This window comes from Anopheles ziemanni, chromosome 2, assembly GCF_943734765.1.
Source record: "Anopheles ziemanni chromosome 2, idAnoZiCoDA_A2_x.2, whole genome shotgun sequence".
Taxonomy (NCBI): domain Eukaryota; kingdom Metazoa; phylum Arthropoda; class Insecta; order Diptera; family Culicidae; genus Anopheles; species Anopheles ziemanni.
In genome coordinates this window covers 62410105-62433830 of record NC_080705.1, presented here as the reverse complement: position 1 = coordinate 62433830, position 23726 = coordinate 62410105, and the positions used below count along the sequence as shown (strand labels likewise).

The following is a 23726-nucleotide window of genomic DNA, read 5'->3' as shown; positions in this document are numbered from 1 at the left end:
ATTTGCCTCGCAATCGGACTTCGATTCATTTCGTTTCGTACAAGGTCTGGTGTGTGTAATGGGTTAGAAAAGGCGTGATTCTAAATAGTCGTCAGAAGGAAATTTCACAATACACACTTCAATGGTTAATATGATGTTGAAAACAGGCGTACAAGCCAGGTGCACAATCGGCATTCGTCGAGGCCAACCACACGATTACTGCGACCGATGCAAGCGATAACTTTTTCATTATCAGAAGCAAAATGTTTAAAACACATTTACCTACCGATCGCACTGTGCGGCGGCAACCATTCCCATTTGGAGACACTTTTTCCCCACGAAGCATGATTGGCAGCGGATCGTGTACAAAAACAGACCTGGGTCGTGTCCTCCGGCCTTTGTGTGTTTTGAGTCAAATAGGGTTTTTATACACGCTTCTCGCGAGTCATAACATTTGCTAGTAAAATAACGGCCCACATCAAAGCTAAGACACCCAAGGAAATAGATCATAAACAAAACCTTATGCATAAAAATTAAAATAGTACCAAAAGCATCACTTCGTGATGGTTCAATCTGGATCGACATTGTGGGGCACTTCGTCACCCGGTGCGGTTTCTCTCCACCTGAAGAGTCCTATACTTTACCATACTTCTACTGTATGTGCGTCTCTCGTGTCTTATCGTCTTCGTCAGCTTCGGAGAACTAGTTCTTTCGCTTACACCTACGATTGCTCGTCGTCGCGAGAATCAGAAACCCTGGCTCCTCGCAACGACTACCCACTTTCTCCTGTGTTATATGCCATTCTCGTCCAGCTGCAGCTCGGTCTCGAGACGCAGTTCCAGTTCACGCATATCGTCTGCAATACCCGCCTCATACGAGTCCTCACAGCTGCTGCTGCAGCTGTTGCTGGTGTTCATAATGACGCTGCTGCTGCTGGCCGTCGTGTTGCAACTGTTGGAAGCGCCAGCGGCGGCTAGTGGGGACAGATCGAGCAAGTTGTTCCACCCGATCGAGGTGCCCGTCACGGGCGATGATCTATTGTTGTTCGTGTTGCCATCGGTGGGGCCGGCCCCGGTAGACGACGAAGAGGAAGTCGAGGTAAGCATCGAAGACGTGGGCGTCTGGATGGAAGAAGCTTGTTGAAGCTGCAGGAAGGTGGAAGTGAATTGATCGTCAATATTTTGCACATTTGCAACCCTCACACAACATGCCCGTATCCGTACCCTTAAATCATTCAGTTCACCATATGCAGCCAACTTGCGTGAATCATCGGAGCGATCGTTCAGACAGTTTGGAGACGACGGTTGGCTCGTGTTGAGCATTTCGTGGAATCCAAGCGACCCACCACCGTTCGTTTGCTGTCCCAGGAAGCACGGTTGCTGCTGCTGCTGCTGCTGCTGCTGATTAACCGCCGTGGAGTCCATAAGCATCTTGTTGAGCTTGAATTTCTCCTGCTGGCGTATGAAAGATGCCTGCGGAAAACCTCCACCACCGGTCGACCTGCCACCGGTTGTCGTATCCGGATCGTTCGGAGCAGCGATTGATATTGGCGTGTCAGCGGCGGTCAACGGTGGCGGTTTAAGGCTGGGCAAATCGAGCCCGGTGAAGGTGTTCCACATGGAACCGGGCCCGGCGGATGACACGGCGGTCCCAGACGAAGGTGTCTGGCAGGATGATGATTCCGTAGCCACCGACACGAGCATACCAACGGAGGGAGACTGCATGCAGGATTGTGGGCTCTAAAAAAGAACACAAATGAAAACAAATGAAGAATTATTCGATATTAGGTATTTTAAACGAATTTACCGTACTTCACAGCGTTTCACATATCATCTCGCAACTCCGGCAGTGTACGTAGAACATTAAACAATGATAACCGCGTACTGTAAAGCATTTGATATTGAATCACCAAACCTCCAATTACCGCAATCCTCTCAGAAGTATGTTTTTTGACCGACAAGCGATTTCCCCTATTTTTACCTGCACCTCTCGACTCGGTCGTGTCGTTGACCTGTTTGGTGATCCAACTTGGAGGTTTGGTGATTCAATATCAAATACATTACAGTAGGCCTGCACTGCCGGCGTTGCGATATGGTATGTAAAACGATGTATATAAATATCGAGTACTCTAATTCATAGTTCTGAATTTATCATTGATATCGAAGTAGCCTTTGATGATGAAATGTATCAATGAAGCACACCTACATAGGTAGTCGCTACCTTCCATACTACCAATAAACTACCTTCCATACTGAAAGAAGCATGGTCGAATATCGAAATACTTATTTGTTCGATTCATATTCTTTGGTAAGACTGTGTTCACAGTTTTCGAATGAGAAAACAAACAAAGTTCCAGCGATAGCCGAGGCTTACCTTCATCTCCATCAATTTGCGCTGATCCTCATTCGTCCGATCGCTTAGACAAGCGGGGTTGGACAGCGTTTGTTGTGCGTTGGGCACCAGCCGGTCGCTCAAGCTTCCACCACCGTTGCATCGATCCACCCCTTGCGGGACGGAAAGCAACTGTGATGGCATCGGATGAGGCTGCTGGTGTTGCGACGAGTCACCACCGCCATTGTTGTCTCCCAGGAGCATCGTCGAAGAAACACCTCCCACAGCTGGATAGTGTTGTGGCTGTTGATGATGATTATGATGATGATGGTGTTGGTTGTGGTGTTGATGTTGGTGGTGCTGGTGTTGTTGCTGCTGCTGCTGCTGCTGCTGTCCGTACTGTCCGTGTGCCGTCGGTGAAACCAACGATTGCAGTAGGAAATCCGGTTCACCGGTGCCAGCGGCATTCGTCGGTCCGCCGCCAGGTGCTTCGACGCAGCAGTCCACGATCGTTCCCGATCCGTGACGCTCGTACTCGCTCAGCGCCTTCTTGTCGGCGTGCAGCAGCGTATCGAAGTCGAGCGTATTGTTGTTTGGTTCCGGTGCGACCATCTTACCACCGCCACCCATTGGATGATGCTGTACGTGGTATGGATGCTGGTGCAACACTGGTTGTTGGTGATGATGTACGTGAACGTGTTGCTGCTGCTGCAGCGGGTGTTGCTTATGCTGCTGAAGGGTGGTGGCGTGTGGTGGTGGCTGGGACGCTGGTGGCATCGATTCACCTGGGTGATAAAACGCGACGTTGGTCGGTGTCGATCCGCCGCCGGTGGGCGAAGGGCTTTCTCCGAGCGAAGAGGTTGACCACAACCCGCGAGATGTCTGCGTGGAGGTGCGCAGGCCGGCCGAGTGTGCTCGTGGCGTTAGACCCAAATCAATGCGCTCCGTGCCGATCGGGTTCATGCGCGAGATCGGTCCATACTGAGAGGATGCGATATTATTAAACTCCTGCTCGGCCACCATAAGCGCGTCATCGTCAGCGAGCAGCGAGTCCGAGCGGATAAATATGTCCTTACTACCAGGGTGGTGGATACCTGCGCCGGCCGATGGATTCGCCATTCCAATATCGCTCAAATGTTGGTTGATCAGCTGCTGGCTATAGGATGGCTTCTTACCGCCGCTAGGTGTTCCGTCGTGGAACATTTTGGGCAGAAATCCTTCACCACCAACTCCGGATGAACGTTGTTGCTGGTACATCGGGTTCGTCCCCATGTGGTGATGGTGATACCCAGCCCCAGCATTATGCCCGTTAAGGTGACCACCACCACCTCCGCCGACGGGAATCTCTCCGCCCGGAAGAGGGGAAGTGAGATACGGAGTTTGCGATCCACCATTACGTGCGCCGCCGAACGGTAGATGACCGTGTCCAGTGTGGTGGCCGCTTAAACCATGGCCCGACGATGCCTGCGGTACTGCTGCACCTGGTTGCATCCGATGTTGTTTCTCTTTATTATAGTCTCGCTGGGGTCCCATTTTGTGGTGATGGTAGTGCGGACCGTGCTGCTGATGACCACCACCATTTCCACTACCGGGTGACGCGTACTTCGACTGTGATTGCAATCCGGCTGCTGCTCCGGCACCCGATGGAGGTGGCATGTGTCCATTCCACTTGACATTCGACCCTGACGGTGGCGGTGGTGGTGGAAGTGGTGGGCCTGCGCCATACCCAGCACCCTGCTGGGAAGAGCCACCAGGGGCGGAGGACGGTGACAATTTGCCCAACCCACCGCCAGGATGTGGCCCTCCTCCTCCCATGTGAGGCGGCGGTGGTGGCGGTGGTTGTTGTTGCTGACCAACCATGGACACACCTGGACTAGCGAGGTTATCCCAGCCAAAGTTTGCACCCCGACCCCGTTGTTGATGCTGCTGCTGACTGTGGTGTTGGTGGTGATGCTCCGCAATCTTGTCTCCGGGCACGGACGGCGGAAGATATTCACTCTGGCCACCGGTACCACCACCGAGCAGTGGATGAACAGACGCTTGGTGATGCGGCTCCAACTGCTGAACGGGAGGATAATCACCACGGTTGCTTCCACTACCATGCTGGAGCATGCCCGGATGGTATGCTCCTCCGCTTCCCCCCGAATTACCCGGTCCCATATGCGGTGGTGGACGGTAGCGTAAAGAGGATGCGGCGTTGTTATGATGGCCACCACCCTGTGACGGATGATGTGGTGGACGACCACTTGGATGATGGAAGTTTCCGCCACCGCTACCAACTCCTCCTCCTCCTCCTCCTCCGTGTTGCTGTTGGTAGTGACCGGGGCCATAAGATCCTCGTCCACCGTTTATTGACACCGGTCCTTGTTGAGACATCGCTCCCTGCTGTTGTTGTGCGAATGGTGAATGAACGCCTCCCGTCCCCCCATGGGAGCTTAGGTGATGACCACCACCGGTGCCGTTTACACCACCACCGCCGCCGCTACTTCCGCCACCGCTACTGGCGTGACTTCCGATGGGCGACTTGTCCATCATGCGGTGATGCCCAGTACCAGAACTCGACACAGGCGGCTTCTGATATCCACCGCGCACCGGCGACGCTTCCTCACCCGAAGAGTGATAGCCGTGCGAGGAAGAGGAACTCTGATGCATCCCTCCCCCTCCTCCGTCCAATCCGCCGGTTGAATGGTAATCCATGCCACCGACTCGGGTCCGGTTCATTAGCTGCACACCTCCGCCAACCGTCGATCCACCACCCCCCGGACCCTGCCCTAGATGGTGATCTTTCCCATTCGGCAAACGCATGGCGGCCCCGGCACCGGAGTTACTGTGGTTTTTACGCAACTTCGTCCGATACTTCTCCAGCTCCTCCTCCGAGTGGGCAAAGGTGCAGTTGGGGCCGCGCGGACAAGTGCCCCGGTTGTTCAAATCGCGACACAAACTTATCTTGTAGTTACGATTATGCGCCAGATGGCCTGCCTCCTGCAGTTTCCGATTGCCGTGGTGTTGTACGAAGTCCACCAGCCCAGCCACGACGCGCTTGACCGCCTGCAGTGCAGCCGCACACTCTCCCCAGCTCGGGATGTGGTTCTCCGCGTTCCAGTCGATCCCGGCCAGGTGCTTTAGGTGCACGCGAAGCCCCGACAGGTTGGCCGGATCGCCCGTGCGCTGTAGCGCGATGATAAGCTCCTGCACCGACTGTACGAACGACTGCGGCGTCTGCAGCTTGTCGTTAATGCTCTGCATGTGGGACTTGTGCGCGGTGTCGCCGTACAGCAGCGAGGACCACTGATCCGGTGCGATCCGCAGACCAGCCTCGGTCGCGATCTGCACGATCTGTGCGTCGTGCTCGCGACGCAGCGCCTCGTACGTGCGGAACTCTTCCTTCAGCTGCATCAGCGATGAGTCCCCTTCGCGCTTGGACACCTTAAAGCAGCTCGCGCGGTACAATAGCTGCACCACGTGTCCGATCGACGTCTTGGACGCTTGGGAAAAGTGTGGCTCGAGTCGCTGGACGACGAACATCACCAGAACCTTGCGCGACAATGCCGACCCGTCCTCGAGCGCCAGCAGCACCAGCTTCAGCACCTCTTCTTGCATGGCCGGACCGAGAAACTGGCAGCCACGGGCCCGCACCGCCGCCCATAGGTTCGTGCTCAGCTGCTGCGGGTTCTGGTGGTGCAGAATCAGCTCCATGACCGTGCGCTCCCCGAGAGACCGGGCGGCACGCAACGACCTAGCGCGGCCTTCATCCTCAATCAGCTGACAGTTGACCAGAATCACCAGCTTGCGCTGCATCTGCCGCGAAAGCAGACTACCACCGCCGCCACCACCCGTTCCACCGCTACATCCTCCTGTTGCACCGAGCCCGCCAGCGCCACTGCCAGCCCCTAGCCCACCACCACCACCTACCGAGCAGGGCTTGAGGTAGAGTGCCAGCTCTTCGATGCACGCCTTGGCCGTTTTGTAGCATTGCAGGTCCTCCGGTCCGAGACTCTGCACACTCGTCGAGCATAGATCTGGATCGACCGCACCTCCAGTTGGGGAGGTGGTGCTCAAACCACCACCACCACCACCGCCGGTGATTGGCGAGGCCGTGCTACTGTTCGTGCCATTCGTGCCGCTACTGGTGCTGCTACTGGTACTCGAGCTGCTCGAGCTGGAGCTGGAGCTTTTCCCGCTGCTGCCGGAAACGCTGCTTGTGGGGCTGCTGTTGCTGCTGCCACAAACGGCCCCCTGCGAGCTGCCGGCTCCCGGTGACGCGCTGCCTCCATTGCCGATCGGTTTGATGATGCTGCCACCGGAGCTTCCCGTGCCGCTCTTGCCACCGCCATAGGAAGACGGTGCCGCGGGCGAGCCGGGCGAACTGACTAACTGCAGCAACGCATTGTTGATCGGTAGATAGTCTAAGTCAGTCGATATAACAGTCTGCAAGAAAGCGAAAAGCGTTGAAACGAAATCCATTAGTATCTGGGTGCCATTGCTCAGCGAAAATGTCATGGAATGGAAAGAAATAGTTAACACAGAAAAATCTATGGCGACTAGTTACTAATAAGCCTTGCCATTACCAACTTCCGGACTTCCTTCAATCGATTGTACTTCTATATTCCACTAAAAGCGAGGTAGAGCAATTAAGTATCAGAAGTATGAATTGAAGTTTACCGTGCGTTGTAGACATTCTCTCGGTTTACAAATAGAATTATGTAATTCAGATTCAGATTCATGAATCTGATTGGTTCTTTGTGTTTTAGAGATTCATGAGTCCCAAAAAATCATCAACTGATGAAAAGGCGATGAACAAACAATGTGTAAGGGACCCTCTCCATGAAATGAATGGCAATGAAAGAATCATGGAAATTCGTGAAACAGCCATGAAAGATTCATTAAAATTCATGAATGTTTCGAAAGATTCATAAACAATTGAAGATTCTAATCCAAAAAGATTTATGAATCCATCTGAATGAATCTCAGGTGAAAGAGTCATATGAATGAATCTCGCCAAAAGCTTCATAAGGCACAACACTATTTACAACATATTTTATTTTTGTCGTTGGAATTAAACTTCAGCAACATGTTAGTTTCTGCATGTTAAAATCTCAGAAACTTTACAAGTATTCGGATCGGAACTCCGCATTTTCAATACATCCAGCTAACATTCGCGATGGCCATAAATTTAAACCCACGAAAAGCTATGTTCAACTTTTAAGAAAATAACTCCTTCGCCGTCCTGCCAAGTTGAGAAAATGGTTCAAAACATTTTTACATTGTACATTTTTATATAGTTTTTGATCTAGACTAGAAGAAAATATGATATTTTACTAAAAAATTTAGGATTATTAATTGTGGGAAACCCGGTTATTCATTTCTCCTGATCATAGCTGGTCAAACAAATGCTTTTTGAAAAAAACTGTACCTTGAAAAGCTTTTAAAGATAACGATCCTGTCCGCAAATGAAAATGAATGTAGTTTAATTGTAGACGGGTTCATCCATCAGAGCCCCACCTGGCCGCTTTCCACATGATCTTTGAAACGCATGAAGCCCGTCAATAAAATTATCATAACCTAAAATTGAGGTAAGTTTGATTCGTGTGTCTGAAACGTGTGATTCGAAATGCGCAATTACGTGCGATATTGCATCGAAATCAAACATGATACTGCCCTCCCTAACGACGCGAGATATTGCTTTGGGTCCATCTACGGATTCTTATCCTTAAACCACAGTCCCCCCATTCGAATGGCGAGACACGACTTCTTCTTCCCCGAACCACACCCCCACTTTTTCACCCGAACGCCCACAGCGTATGATGCAAATACCATACTTTACAGCCAGCACTACGAAACCAAACAGCAGAGTACATCGTTTTATCCGACAGGCTGAGGAGCTTTTCTTGTGCAAACGTCTCCGAAGATATTGCCGCACGTAATCCTTCCACTCCGAGGACGTTGTCGCCCCGTAAGGGATGCAATATTTTCTTGTCGTACCTTTTTCGATGCCTTTCCCGACTCTCCCTCCCTCCCCCCGTTCAGTCATCGGAAACGACCACATTTGCCGGTCGGCTTTTGGCGTACCGGAACGGTTTAAACAAGCGTCGGAAAGTTTGTGGTTACGGACCGGATTTAGATTTATTGGTCCCACCAGCTAGCGCCAGGCGAGCCTCTGTCCGCGTATGTGTGTTTGCCGATGGAAAATACGAGATGTATAGTGGGGTAGTGCTTTCCGGCGAGTCGCGCAGAAGTCAGAGGCGAAGAACTTCTTATCTGCACCGAACAGGCCAAGCTCCGGCAGCAGCCAGCAAACTTTATGAACCGAGCAACGGCAACCATCCGCGCCAACCCATCATCAAATGCATAACCATTTCTGCTGCGTTCCTTCTTCTTGCACACGAGGCCGCGCACGCGACCTCCTAAATCTTATCTTACACAAACCGCGAGACGCGGGATGAAAAGGATTTACTGTGCAGCGCAATATGCTGATCCGCTGCCGCTTCGAACAGAAGAGTTCCGGTGATGTAAAATACAAAGAAAAAAAGCAAACCCACCACCAACTACGGAAGTCAATGCTAAAGCCCGATTCCTGCCAGCCCGCCCCGCCGTGTCGTCCCTCCACGTCCTTCCCATATCCACTTTCCGGCGCTCGGAACGGAACTCCTTTTAGTTATTTATTTTACTTTACGCCACCGGAGCATCGTTAGCATGTGCCGTATAATAACGTGCGTAACCACGAGCTATCGGCGCCGTTGGCATCGTAAAATCTCGTCCCTTCCTGGAACCAACTACGGGATGGTACAGTGTGTGTGAGTGTGTGTGTGTGTGTGTTTTTTTTTTACACCAACAGCGAAAAAGCTCCACCACTAACGCGCTCCGCCATCGCGAAAAATCGTAAAGTTAATATAAACTTATTCAGATTAAGTGGTGGAAATCCATTTACTTCTGTGGTGTGGTGCGCGCCGTTTGCTTATGAATATTTGTACCGGTGCCGTTCGCCGCGTGTTAACCAAATAATGGCTGCAGGGTCAAAGGAGAAACGGAAGAAATTAAATAAATTCTTTCCTCTCCCCCCCAGCGCTGTTCGACAAAAGCCAGCCAGAGGATATGACAAACAAGCGGTGTTGCTTCCGTGAGTGTTCCTATTAAATGTTTCTCCCAAATGATGCCAGTCAAGTCCACGGTACACACAGTGAAGTTTTTAAAAAGGGTAATTTTTATGTTGATTCAAGTATAAAAGAAAATTTCCCACATAAGGGTAGTTACAGCGGAGATTAAAGGGGAAGGTAGGGGGCACCATTTATGTGTATGAAATTTTGCATTTTTGAACAGTCTCATTTATCTTGTGGAAAATGTTTCCCTCGTCGGATGGCCATTCCATCAAGCTGGTATATATGTTTCTGCAGCATCCTTATGTGCTGGTACGAAACTGTGCTGATGGATTAATGCCAAAGGGATTCGAACCGATCCCGGACAAGTGAAGACAACGCGAACAATTTAGCTGTATTAAAATTATAAAATTAAATCCATTCAATTTAACTTTTTGATAAGCACTCACAGAAATATAAAAAAAAAAAACAAAAAAAAAATTCCTGGCTAAGTAAGACGGATATCTTTTTTCTTGTGCTTTTAAAAGGCTCTGGTTTACGTAAAAATGATCATTTCCTACTGAGAAAATGTTTTGATTGAAAAAAAATATCTTGGAACATTTTTCCTTGGTCGTTAGAAAGTCGATTTGTTATGTCACTGATCATGACACGAAGAAAAACATACACACGAAATCCACTGTTTACACGGCAAAGTAAGAACAAATAGCTGAATTGTCAAGTGGATCAGCAATTTCGGTGAATGAGAAGCAAAAAGAATCAAACAATAAACAAACAACAAGAGTTGTACAACAAGATGAAACAAAACAAACCGGCACACGGAAAAGAACGGCTGCTCGGGAAATGGATACATGCTAAATAATACACAGAACCGATGGAACGAAGGAAAAACAACACCACCGCGTGATGGCTTATCCTTTATACGGCGAGTTTTTCACCGCATTACATAAATAGAACCCAGACCACGGTCTCGAACGCGGCTAAATAGAGCTTCCAGCATCACCATCTGCATGCGCAAGGGGGTGATATGAGAGGGGTTCTTTGGCCGGCGAAAGGAGGCTTATTGGTTGCCATATTGGCATCGACACACACACAGACAATGGCTTAAACGTTTCGACATGGATTTAAACGAAACTCAACCGCCAGAACAGAAAAAGCTGCGTGTTACCTTTTTTTTTACAAACCCGCTCAAATCTCACACCAAAGGAGAGTGGAAAGTCAGAAGGGACATTTTAAAAAGGTCAGAAAAAAGAACCTCGCCGACACCACGCGCCGAGAGGACCAATATACACCACACAGCACGCCGCCGTCCGTCTTGCCAAGCTGTATTACATCTCGTCAATCCACCAAACGCCAACCGAAGCGGACATAGGACCACCAAACAAAGCGCAAAACAGCACACACACACACACACACACACACACACACACGCACACAATGCGTGCTTTGGAAAATACCTCCCCCTCGGGAAGGGTCTCATCCCCTCCCTTTTGGGGAGGGGGCTTTTCCGGGGCACCGAATTTCGAGAAGGTAACAACACGCAGGAACAAAATAATTCCCTTCCCGAAGGCATCAAAATTTAATACCTTTCGAGCCGTTCTATTTCTTTTTTTTTTTACCGCCTTTCCCCGTTGCCACTTTTTGGGGCTGTGATTCCGACCGTGCCGTGACAAGGGGAAGGGGGTGTCGTGTCGCCTGAAACGGGGAGCGGGTGGTTTCGGACACGGACACATGGGAAAAAATCTATCTAGCCAAATATTTCTCCTCGACCCACTCCAAACAATAGCGAAATGATAAAAAAAAGACAACCGGTGCATGTTTTCCGGTAAATCCGATTAGAAAAGGAAAAAGCTTTCCAACTTCGGCCTGCTTCCACGGCGACGGCTTCCGAACACGCTACAGAAACACACCGAAATAGAACTCCCCGTGCACATGGCCGTGCTTGAAATTGCGCGCAAGATCACATAGGAGAATCTAGGAATAATGCAAGAAATCCTTTATTTCCCGCCGGAACCAAACACCCGTGCCCGAGAAAAGCTCGTGAACCAAAACGAGGAAGCCAAACCATAATCAGAACCGGGTTCGGGGGATAAGGATATTCCCTGCCTTCCGAACGAACCTTCCTCGCCCTTTCGGGCAACTCTTCGTCGTGTCGAGGGGCACACCTCAATAAAAATTCAAGTGTATCACCAGAACGGTACATGAACCCCTTTTTTTTTTTTTGTTTGCACCTTTTCGCTTCGGCAGGTTTCTGGGCAGGCAAAATGAACATCAATATTACATGACATCACGGAAAGCTGTCGATCGACGCACGTGGCAACCTGTGCCCTTGTCCTCCCTTCCGAGCCCAGGAGGGGTGGTCTCACCGGCTGACGCGAGAAGATGATAAAGTTTTATTGCTCAACCTTCCGCTACCGTTCTCTTCTTTTCCAACACCTTTTGGTTCTCGTCCCCGGGATCACACCGGAAGGAAGGAAGTTGATTTGGTTCGCTTTTTTCCCTTACCTCGCCGTGTGCCACACTTCCCTTTGTGTCTTTATTTGATTACTTCTTCCACGTGAGTTATTTGGTTTTATGTGGAAACTTTGTATTTGCTATTGGTGGCAAAATAAAAGTCAACAGAATGGTAAAAATAAGCGAGGAAGGAAGGTCGGTTGCAATTTTACATCCGTCATTGATTGGTGGAAAATCCAAGCAAAACTGGCATTTAACTTCGTTTCGTTTCATGCTTTTCGCTGCTACTTCCTCCCAGCTTGTTTGAAGAATGTTCTATTTGTTTTGCGTAGCTGTTTTTTGAATTTGGATTCGAACAACATCAACAATGCGGGATACTTATGCTTGTGCCTTTTTTGCATACAACAATTTTCGAATACGTAAACCACTCGGATACAGTTATGATGATTTTTTACAATTCAAGCTCATTTCAATATTGCTATTAGAATATAATTTATTTTCTACAGTGTCAAAGATAAACAAAACAATATTTCTGCAGTTTTTCAACAATTTTTATCCGTCAACAATAAACAAAAAGTCAAATATCTACGGCAGAGCTTTAGACTTTAGATTTTGTATCCGAAACATTCGATGGTTTTACGTGCGAACGGTATGACAGCCTAATTAAAATGTTATCTTCGTTATCATTATTTATTATTACAGACCCTTGCTATGAGGTATCTATCCTCACAATTATTCGGAATAGTGTTCCATTTCTGCTCTATGGACTTTAATGTCCTATGACGGCAAAAGTATGTTTTCCAGAGCGAGTATTGAATCTTTGACGCTCACTTTTTGTAAGAAATCTACTAGTGATAATACTAATTGATAATATTTTGTAACTTTCACTCATTCTTAGCTAATCTCATCGTTGTTTTACTACATGTAATAAGCGACCCCGAATTGTCAGCAAATTTGGGCAACACTTTGACATTCGCGCATATCTACTAAATAGTATCACGCCATCTGGACTTGATGGCTCTTCGCCAAGCTTACCTGATCGAAGGGGCACTGCCTGTGGTGGAGGGTGGCGAGGCAGGTGCGGCAGATGGTGTGACCGCATCCTAGGCTGATCGGTGGGCGCAGGTTCGCCGCAAACTCGTTGCAGCAGACGGGACAGCTGAGAAACTCTGTCCATTGGGGCGCCTGTATTGGCATTCTGTGGAAAATAGAAACGCAAGAAAATGCCGGGGTTGTAGTTTCGGTTGGGAAGAAAAGACAACTTAAAATTATAATAGTGAAGAAGCATAGAGCGAAAGCAAAGAGGGTGGTAGAAAAATGTTGAGCAGGATTAATGGCACCGCGGTTGGTGAAAGTAGTCGAAGATCGGATTGCTGGATCAGATTCACTACCCCCGTGTGCCCACTTTCCCACTTTTGCATTTCCTGGTGCACTGCCGGCGTTGAGGAAAGGGCACCCGAGGGAAAAATGCACCGAATAGTGGTTTCCAGTCGCGTCGCAAAACCCGAACACGGCAACGTTGAAGCCGCGAACGCATGCCAATCACTGTGGCAAGGTCGTCTGGAAGGTCGCCCGGTTGATCCGACGGAACCGGATGCGCTACTCCTCCGTGACTCGCTTTACTCCCTCGGAGACTTGGTGGTCATGGAGGATGGAGGGGAGGGAGGTTTCTAAAAACTACTGAAACGTGGCTCGGATACTCGTCGGAGAAAGCGGATCGAGAAGTCCCACACAACCACCATCAACAAAACCTTCAACCAAATGCGCTCTCCACGTCGTCGTTGTTGGACGCATTTTGATTGCATAAAACGACAAAATAAAAAAAAAGGGAAAATCAGTACCCAAAAGGGGTAAAAGCAGTCGGGCGAAAGGCGTTTGTGCTGTCCTTCGCAAACACCCTACATTCCAGCTTGAACATTCCCGTCCTTTAATGAATAATCGTTGGATTAGGTCAACAGCAATCGTCACGATCTCTAAATGGCTTAGAAACCAAAAATTGTTCAACGAGCTGCGAAGAGATCGTTCGTGATTTTAGCGGATTGAGAAGTCAATGGAACAAATTAAATTCATTTGATTGGATTATCTTGAACCGAACAGATCTGAGATATATTTCGCGAATAGTTTGTAATTGCTTTTAAGTTTTATTTAGGCATTTATTAATATACAACCGGTTTAAGTGCAGCCCCCGTTTATGGTTACTATTTATATGTTATATGCAATTTTGGTTAATCACAAACTAGTATCATCATTTAATAAAATGATCTTGTTCTATATGGAGGAAGTTATAGGAAAAATCGATCTCATTCATTCTATTTTTGTTTAGAAGGATTATCTAGTTTCAAGGCTAAGTAACATAAATATCTAACTGAAGTCTTTTAAACAGCTGGCTTGCAGGAACTGAACTTAATTTTTAGGCTGCGGATTTATTGATTGAAAATTATTTCTCTGAATTGAGATGTTGAATTTGATATATTTTTGAGAACCCAAACAACATTACCATTCATTAAAATTCGAAAAAAAATGAGTCGAAGCAAATCTTGTGTGACATAGAAACAATTAAAAACAAGTAATGTCAATTTCAAATGAATTGATGTTGTGCTATCTTATTTACATATTATTTTGTTTATATGGAGCATGAAGCCTTAAGGCTGAGTTGAAGTTGTTAGACGCAAGGTACAATGACAGAAAGAATTTGTATAAGAAATGAAACACTTATTTTTAGAAAAAGGAATTGGTTTTTGGGCAGCGGATATAGAAACGTTTCATGCAACCGGCGTTTAGTTTTTTTTTTGTTCCTTCGACGTTGGTATCCGGGTGATGTTTCGGTTCTGCCAAAAAAATCACGACCTCTGCAGACTAAACATGAAGGAAAATGGAAAAAAAATGAAAATGAAGCTTTAAAAAGCCATTCCTCTCCCACTCTCGATGGGGATGAGAAGTTCGCGTAAAGGCAGCCGTCATCGGCAGAAAGTTGTGCGCGCGCCACACTGGAACGCTGCCATATAATCTCTACTTCCCCACATCACCAACATCATCATCGTCATCATCGTCTTGGGGTACCACCATCTTTCGCTAGCCATGATCGTCGTGATTTTCACTCTCGATTCACGCTTTCTAGCGGGTTTGATTGCCACTTTGCCTTGGATAGACGTAGAGAAGCGGGGGGAAGGAGCCCGGAGGCTAGGTTCCGAATTAGTCCCCGTCGTTTTTTTTCCCCAGTCATGCATCCCTTCGTCTATTTGCTAGACGCCATGTGTGAGTGTGTAAGCGGTTGGAAGACCAATTTTCCCCGTATTTGAACAGAGAATCCGGCGCGGACCCGCTTCATCGCAAAAGGCGCTTTCGACAATCAAAGCGACCAATGTCAAAAAGCGTTGACAATCTCTTCCGCAACATAATCGAATTTGTTCGGAGCAAGTTTTTTTTCTTCTCTCTCTCTCCAGCCCCGTCCATTTTCTTGGCCGGTCTCCAATCGTTTCCGGAATAGTTGAATTGCTTTAAGAAAAGCTGGAAGAAAAAGCGAAACCGAGGGAGAAACGAACTTTTCCTTTCCATTTCAACGTAGCACTATTATGGTTTGAGCTAGGAGGCTCGCATGACCACGAATGAGATATTTAAAAATAGAATAATTATGAAAAAATCCCACATCCTATTCATTTCCTGTACATTGTGTAAGAGCAAAAAAGAATAAACACCATGTTGCTACTGCACTTATCACGAACAATCTCTTAATGCTTTTGATTGGTAAAAGGATGGCGATTGAAATGTATAAAAATATAAATAAAACATCGACCCACATACAAATGCTCGAACAACAACTAAAACAGCGGGAACGAATGAATTTTTAAACAGAAATATGTCAGCGCATCGTCCCGCAGAGCAATTTATTTGTGCCAAGCAATGCCCCTTTTTCTCATGCCCAGAAAAATGACAGTTGATGCAGTTGCAAATTTGTTTCTTCTTTTCTATTAATTCCGTTCTACAAATAGATGCAGAGAGAGGGAACAATATTGTACAGCGAAGGACGATTGGGAAACCATTTTCCAACTGGGACAACATACTGCAACGAATATTTAACGAACAAAGGTAAGACAAATAATGTGACCGCATGATCGTTACCTGCTTGGATTTCATTTTTTGAGAGAAAGTTTTTTCTTTAAATTTCTTCATATAACTTAGATATTATTTTTTGTACAGAAAGAAACACGAATGAAATAAAATTAAATTTAACTCACCAAATAACTTATTCCTACGTAAATAGTTTACCAAATTTACGTTACAAAAGATTCGTACCCTTTTTTACCGACTTGCTAATTGGCGTGTACAATCTTTATTCCATCCCAAGCACGAACAAAGAGCTTTATATAAAATGTTCCACTTGCAAATATAAGAGTTAAAAAAGCTCCGTTGACTTGTTGAAAAAACAAACCTGATCGCGAACTCACGACCGGACAGACAATGAGGATGAAAACACGTCCGATCGGTGGCACAAAACTACGTTGGACCACCGCCGCAACGGCAGAAAACATAGAAATGAGTGGACGGAAGAAAACGGAAGAAAATGACAAATCCCACAAAGAGTTTTTGCGTGTTCTTACAAGCTGATCCCACGAGTACACGACCACCGGGGGACCCCCATGGGAGTAGGGCCACGCCACCGCGGCCATCACCATCACGACACGACCGGCAACATTGTTGAGGCCAGCACAACAGTTGCTCGTTGGGCTTACGTACGCTGAAAACGACAGTCACCGACGACGACGATGGCGAGTGGGTGACATTCGAAGGAAAGGCAAACGAAAAAAGTGTCTTTACACGTTGTCCCTCCCCTCCTTCGGTGCCGCACACCCACAGCAACGCCGCACCCATCCAACCCCAACACATACCGATCGAAACCGGTCCCCGCTAAATTCCACCGACCGAAGCCAACCTTCCTTCCATCGACCGGCATTATTGGCCAGCGGGTTACATCCGGTCGCGCTCCGGAAAAGGAGAAAGAAGGAGGAACACGCGTGCGGCCAAAGCCCGGCGGGGTGGGGGATTTGCCGTGGCTTTGCGAGAGAGAAAATGGTGATCTGGTAACGAATAATTTAGCACTTGCCGAAGAAAAACACAATACCGAACACGGTGGCCCTGGCCCAGCACCCTGAAAGGTGGTACGGGGATTGGAGGGCAAACGAGAGCGACGGGTCGTTGTCAATGGCGAATGATGAATTTTTGAACTAATGGTTGGCCTTTACTGGCACCTTCTTTCTCGCGTCACTTTTTCGACGGCACAAAAATGGCTCCAAGTGAGGGCAGACGGATCAAGTAAATGGAAAATCAAATTGCATAAAACCAATGCTTGTGATTTGTTACCTTTTTCCGTGAGGTGTACCACACTTTTGGAAACCATAAATTAATATCAAAGTAGCATTATAAATAACCACCTAACACTACTAGACTTGATTTTTCTTATCTGGTATGCCTAATAATACTATTTTGTAGTAGTAAATAAGTAAATAAAGTCGTCGACTCTTAATTTTGCCTATCACCCACTCATGATTGGAATAGCGCATCAACTTCTGTCTCTAGCGCATCTGAGTTTGTCTCTAACTCATCAGCTTTTGTCTCGTGTTCATATGGTTTTGTACCGTTATTTAAAGTTTGTTCTTATTTTTTCAATTTTTGTCTAAAATTATGTTATAACGTTGCCTATAGAAAGCAAATTAAGCATCAGAATAAAAGTTTGGTAGTGACAAAAAGTTTGGAAAATGTACGACAGTGATTGTAAACAAACAAAACAAGTGACGTTTGGGAGCTATGAAAATAAGTTTATATCCCCGAATTCACCGTTTTCTGGGAAAACCACACTTACACTTTTTTATTTTCATGTTTTCACCAACAAACAAAAGCTTGGAGTTAGAGTAGACAAAGTCAGATGCGTTAGAGACAGAAGCTGATGAGCTTCTCTTGCTGTTTCAAAACTTGCTGTCCTAAAGACAACACCGCCTTGCTTGCGAGATAAAGTTTAGTGACAACGGCTGTAAGATATCTTATCCATTCCAACAGAATTATAAACAAAAATAGTCTTGTTTTGGATTTTATGTCAAGTAAACAAATTAACAAAACATAATCATGTGAACCACTGTCCCTGTGAAGACAACACGTTTAATGAACTCCTCATTGGAATCCTATTAACTGTGTATTAATATTCAAAACCGGTGCGTGTGATGTGTAAAAAAATCGAATAAAACTTTTGTAACAAACAATTACCACCACCACCACCACCCATCCAGCACCAGAGCTTGAGGGCTCACACGTTCGTAAGATAGGACCGTACTCATTAAATGTGTAAAAAGTTCGGCTAAGTGATAGGGCGAACCTGGTTCTTCTGCTGCTGCTGGCTTGTAGTAGCCATCTGTTCCTGACCATGTTCCCAGAGCGGGTAGAGCAAAATGGGGCACGTAATGAAGGGAAAACTTTTCCCCACCCGAAAAAGCGTGCCCTACCAATTACGCACCCAAATCGTGGAATGTGACGAAGAATGGAAATTTGGTAACTTTCGTACCGGTATAGGCACCGGTAGCGACTTGTACGACGACGATGTGCCATTACCGTTTAAGAGGCGCGCCACTCTATCACAGGCGGGCCCCGTTCCGCTCAGCTGTTAAGGTTAAGATTTTGGAAGTTTCTTCCCATTAAGTGGTTGGTAAAAAGGGGGAAAGGAAAAAGTTTGTCTTCCACTGGGCTCGAAGTTTGGGACAGGGACGAGGGAAAAAAAGCACACGTCGCACACAAACCACCACGGCGTCGAAAGTTGTGAAAACTAGACAGAAGATATGCACAACACTTCAGCCCATTCTCAGCTACTATACTACTACTACTATGCTGCCGCTAAGCCAGCTAACCCGGTGCAGGCAACACGGGACACCAAGAGGATGCCACCGAAGTTGGGGGGGGGGAAAGGATTCATTTTCAATGAACCCAATTTTCCGCACAATTAAGCCCGTACCTTGGAGCATTGGTATCGGCTTCATATAGCGACAGCGACTGGAGGAGCAGACGAAGAGCAAGGAAAAGAGCGAAAACGGAACGCGTTTCCTTCCGGTTCCGGTGAAGAGAGCGGTACTGGTTGTGCGAAAGCCGGGAGTAGGAAGTCGCGTCATGGAATTTCTTGTGCCGTTTTCAGCCCTTCGGTAACATTCTCCGGTCGAGGCTGGCCAGCGTTCTTGGGTAAGTAAATTAAATAATACCAAGATGAGCGAGAACTTTGATGAGATGAGAAGCGCGCTATAAGATACTTATAATATTTCGTTAGAGGTCATAAAAAGGGAACAACATTTGTGAGCCTATTCGTTCACTATATTCATGCCATTTGATTCTGGGGTTTATGTTTTTCGTTATGGCGATTTTGTTCAAAATCGTGTTTTCACGTTAGTTCAGTTTAGTTTTTACGGCTATTTCTACACAAATTCGTGCATTCCTAGTAGGACAAACGCGTCCTGTTGTCTTAAATTGTGGAGTCGAAATTAACTGAACAATTTCAATTAAAACTAGCATAACTTCTTGATTACCGCTGTATGATGTGGAAACAAGAGAATAGCATCAGTGGGACAACTTCCGTCAAATAACACACCAAAAATGTATCTCTCACCATTCTGAATGTTGTCTTGGTGGCACTATTCCGTCAAACACAAGATGGAGCACGCAAGAAAAGCCTCAGCGTAAAGAGCAAAATCCTCATTCCATCGAGCACAACCAAGGAGAAGACACCATCGGCCATCTTACGCACAGCGGCGGAGGCAGACGGAGAAATTCACAAATCCGCCCGCATACTCCAGAGCTTTGGCTGCAGGAACGACGGTTCACTCTGCCCGCACCGTTGGCTAGTTATTATTCATAACTTTATGGAACGATCCCCGAACGGTGCCCTGGGGGGATGCAAAGCATGGCAGGGCAGGCGTACGACACAACCCGAACCGAAGCAGACCCAGGCGCCATCGCACTGAGACCCACAACAAATGCCACAAATGCCACAAATAATGCCCAGGCCCCTGAGAGCAGCACTAGCGCAACGTCTTTTACGGCCACACCATCGCTCCCGATGGCACCTCTCACTTTCTATCTGCCCCGGGGGGTGATTTGCCGAGGTAATGCCATCCAGGCGACGAACGGATAAGTTCCCGGGAGAGCTTTCGCGTGGAAGAATAAGTTTAGCAGCCGGGAGATGTAACTATTCCGGTGGCGCGCTTACTTGGGAAAATATAACTTTTTGCACACAACATATATCGCACAAGTACAGAACTGAAAACATTTATAATCATAAACTCTCAAAAACATAAAACAATTAGCAACAGCAATGGATGGCAGAGAGACAAAAATTAACGAGAAAAAAATATTAAAGACAACGACTGTAAGTCTGTCAAAGTAAACAGATAAACTAGACCGTGCGCTTCGAGAAACTTATCAACTTGGGAAGGCAATCTACATTGTAACACTATACTACCCGTTCCCCCCTGGAAGGAATGTAATCTCTCCCCCAATCAGTACTTCCAAACACACTTTATCCCAGGGATGCCTATACACGCAGAACAATGCCCCGGCTGGAAAAGGAAACCGGAAGCCGGAAATCGAAACTTTTATCCTCACAATGCTCAACTATTACAGCATAATGCTCCCTTCTGCACCCTCCGAGCAAACCGGAACATCCGGACGGATCCTCCCCCCGGGATTTCCCGCCAAACCTTTTCGGTGAGTAATATTTTATCCACCCTCCGGCAGACCCCCATTGAAACACACACACACACACACCTATACAAAAGGTATATAAAAAAGTGCTTTTACATCTAATGAAAGTGTTTCGGATCTGCAACACACGAAGAAGAAAGCCTTTTGCAAAGAAAACTGGCCTGGGGAGGGGAGGGGATGAAAAATAGCGGTAGGAAAAAAGGGGGAACACTATGGCCAAACAAATTCCAAACTTTTTCCCTCCCCGTACCACTCCAATTATTTCCGCGCCGGCTTGTTTTCCTCTCGCACACATTGCCGAAGACGTTCACTTCCGGCTGAAAGGGAAGAGAAGGAAAGAGCAAAGAAACGGAAGGGGCAGCCGGCCAACCAAGAGACAAAGTGTGTATTAAGAAACGAGTCCGGAATTTTACTTCCAACCCGTTCGCGCCACCGTGCCACACCGCAACCTTCTTCACCGAGAGTTTGTTGCGAAGACATAAGACGGCGCGCCGCTGCAGCAGCAGTTTGGAAGCGGCAGTCCGGTAGCGAAAGGGGGAAAAAGTTAGAGACAAAACTTTCACCTCAAATTTTCAAGACTCAATTTCCAAACTGGCCGCCGCCGCCAACCATCGTGTCTCAGCGTTTACGTGCGGTTTTTCTTGTCGTGGTAAAATACCGATCCTCGCCGGGTCACCACCACCGAAAATTGGGCTGCCAATCTCGATTAAATCGTTTTAAGGGCGCAGTGTGCACACGGACTATTTACCTTCCCAACACACACACACACACACACACACACGCAGGTGGTATACACATTCCAAGCCCTTCGGTGAGATGAAGCTTTAGGACATCCGAATGATAACAACGTCGCTCCGTGGCAGCACCTGGGCGCGCGTTCTTTCGTTACGCAGAGCTTCTCACAACGGGAGCGCGCTGCTGAAGTCGCCGTGAAGGAAGGAAAACAATTGCAGTAAATTACGCCCCTCCACCCGCTCATCAGAGCCACATCTCAAAAAGATCTTTGCCATAACACTTCTGGGCGTAATGAGAACGGTTCTCTTATCGAGAAGAACATATAAACCCTTAAGTGCGCACTGCAAACCTTCGCGGAACAATTCGACAAAGTTGTATGCTCAAAATTATGCCAATCTGCTTATTAAATATCTCAGTGTATACAACAAAGAAACACAATACAAACGGTGTTTTTTGTAGTACACAATGAAATATTTAATAAAAATTCATACCATTTTCTTTTCAAATTTTACTCTGAATCACAGCCGAGATAGTCGCTTTAAAAAAATCAATTTGATAAAAATCCCATGAACAAAAGTTTATTTAATAAAAGTTTGGCGGATATGAGGAAATAATCCCACTACTATTGTTTTGTTTGGTAGGCGGAACTGTATTTATGAATAAGGCAAACCAGAAGCAGCTGGAATAGAAGAAGAATATCAAATTGTCACCAAAACACTAATGAAAGTGTTGACAATATCATTTCCGTTCTTCAGAATTGTGTTGTAGACTCACGTTTTGACGTTCTGATGAATCTTTAACCTAACAATTACGGACATTGTGAGATAATTCATCGAATTAAGAAATACCTGAATTAGAATTAAATATTTGTCTGTTAAATTCCTTGTAGAGCCTTTATGACAAACTTGCGCAACCAAAAGTTGCAGTCCAACGCAATAATTAATCAATCCGACATGTTGGTTGTTAAGGAGATTTACGCTGATAAAATACGCTTTTCGTCGTAATGTTTTTTGTGCTCGTGACCCTTTGCTCCGGATGGCTTCCGCGTATAACTTGACGCATTCCTTGGACTTTAATATGACTGCGGATTCGGTTTATAATATTTTACGCTATCTTCGCGTTTAATTGTTAAGTCTAGTCTTAAGATTTATGTAGGCCATAAGGCCAGATAAATTAATAAACGAAATTGAAATTGAAATAAAGCATTTTACTTTGCGATAGAAACGACAAAACAGCCACACAGAAAGCGTTTGCCAATTGACGAAAACTGAAAGCTGCAACCGTTTAAAATCACCTTTAACCTCGAAGCGCAAGGTAACGGACACGAAAAAATCAATACAGCAATTTGCATCGAAGGGTTTGCGAGAGCGCCATCGTAGATTTGCAATTGGAATTGTTTGCCAGCGGTGACCAGGAGAAACCGATTCCACTTCCTTCCGCCGCAAGCCAGAAACAACCGAAAGTGGCATTCGGACACATCTGGATGGGTCGTGGAAATGGCTCTGCGGTTCTTTGGTCCACCACCGCCAAAAGATACACTCCCGGGCCCATCGTGATGTGGTTTCATTTCTGCCGCGAACCAGCTTGGACCGTGTTTAGGCGAAAGCTCGCGCCGAGCGCCGTGAACAACAACGACCGAGGCAGGAAGACGATAGGGGGATGCGCGGGATTATGGCAGAATTTTCTTCGTCTCCACCTTGGAAGGCTGGGCAAAGTGTCCTTTTGGGGGGCGCGCCGGTGCTGTGTGCGATGGATTCGCTCGGTCGGTTAAAGTTTTATCGTTATTGCGCCGGCAACAGCCTTGATGAACCGTCCGGAGAGCATGGTTCTTAACGTTCTTCGTCTTCTTCGAAGCTCGTTCGCTTGTTTGCAATTTCTTCGAGGTGGCAAAACGCAAACGGCCACGGGCAAACACCGGCCGGATGTGGAAGCTGCAAGCTATGGCTGTGCTAAGGAACCACACCGTTACTTCCTCTTGCGTCCAACGATTAGAATCAAATCAGAGTAGGAGTTGGAAATATTTTTAGAGGAATGTGATGTTCCGCGTGTTGACGTTCCGACTGCGAAAGTCAGCTCATCCTATTTCCTAAACCAACGCAATCACGTCAATCAACGACGGGGAATTTCCTTCCGTACTTCGTCCGCAATTTTTCGTTATGTCCCTCTGGTTCAAACTTTTGTATCTGATGAATCAATGAGGAAAATAGGATTGCAGAAATCATAACATTTACCCAGACCTGCTCGCCAATTGGAATATTTAGGCGATTAGGAGAAGAGAGCTACCCAATCAGGGGGTGAGAGGGGTTAGGGCGGATGTTACTGATTGCTTTAAAATGTTAATGAACAGTCGCTCATCCAAAATCCTTTCTGTTCGCGGAATCAGAGTTGATCCAGTGAAACACCCAA

The 23726-nt window shown here is 46.9% G+C and overlaps 1 protein-coding gene across 1 annotated transcript in view; it reads right to left on the bottom strand.

Annotated features, from left to right (window-relative positions):
• Positions 1 to 708: 708 nt before the first annotated feature.
• LOC131294050 (AT-rich interactive domain-containing protein 1B) overlaps positions 709 to 23726 on the bottom strand; it is a 36840-nt gene continuing 13822 nt past the window's right edge. The window contains exons 2-5 of the mRNA XM_058322096.1: positions 12891 to 13053; positions 2353 to 6738; positions 1203 to 1718; positions 709 to 1124 (exon numbers count right to left, since the gene is read on the bottom strand). Coding sequence (XP_058178079.1) covers positions 771 to 1124; positions 1203 to 1718; positions 2353 to 6738; positions 12891 to 13052 — 5418 coding nt within the window. The 5' untranslated portion in view covers position 13053 and the 3' untranslated portion in view covers positions 709 to 770. The remainder of the gene's footprint in view (positions 1125 to 1202; positions 1719 to 2352; positions 6739 to 12890; positions 13054 to 23726) is intronic.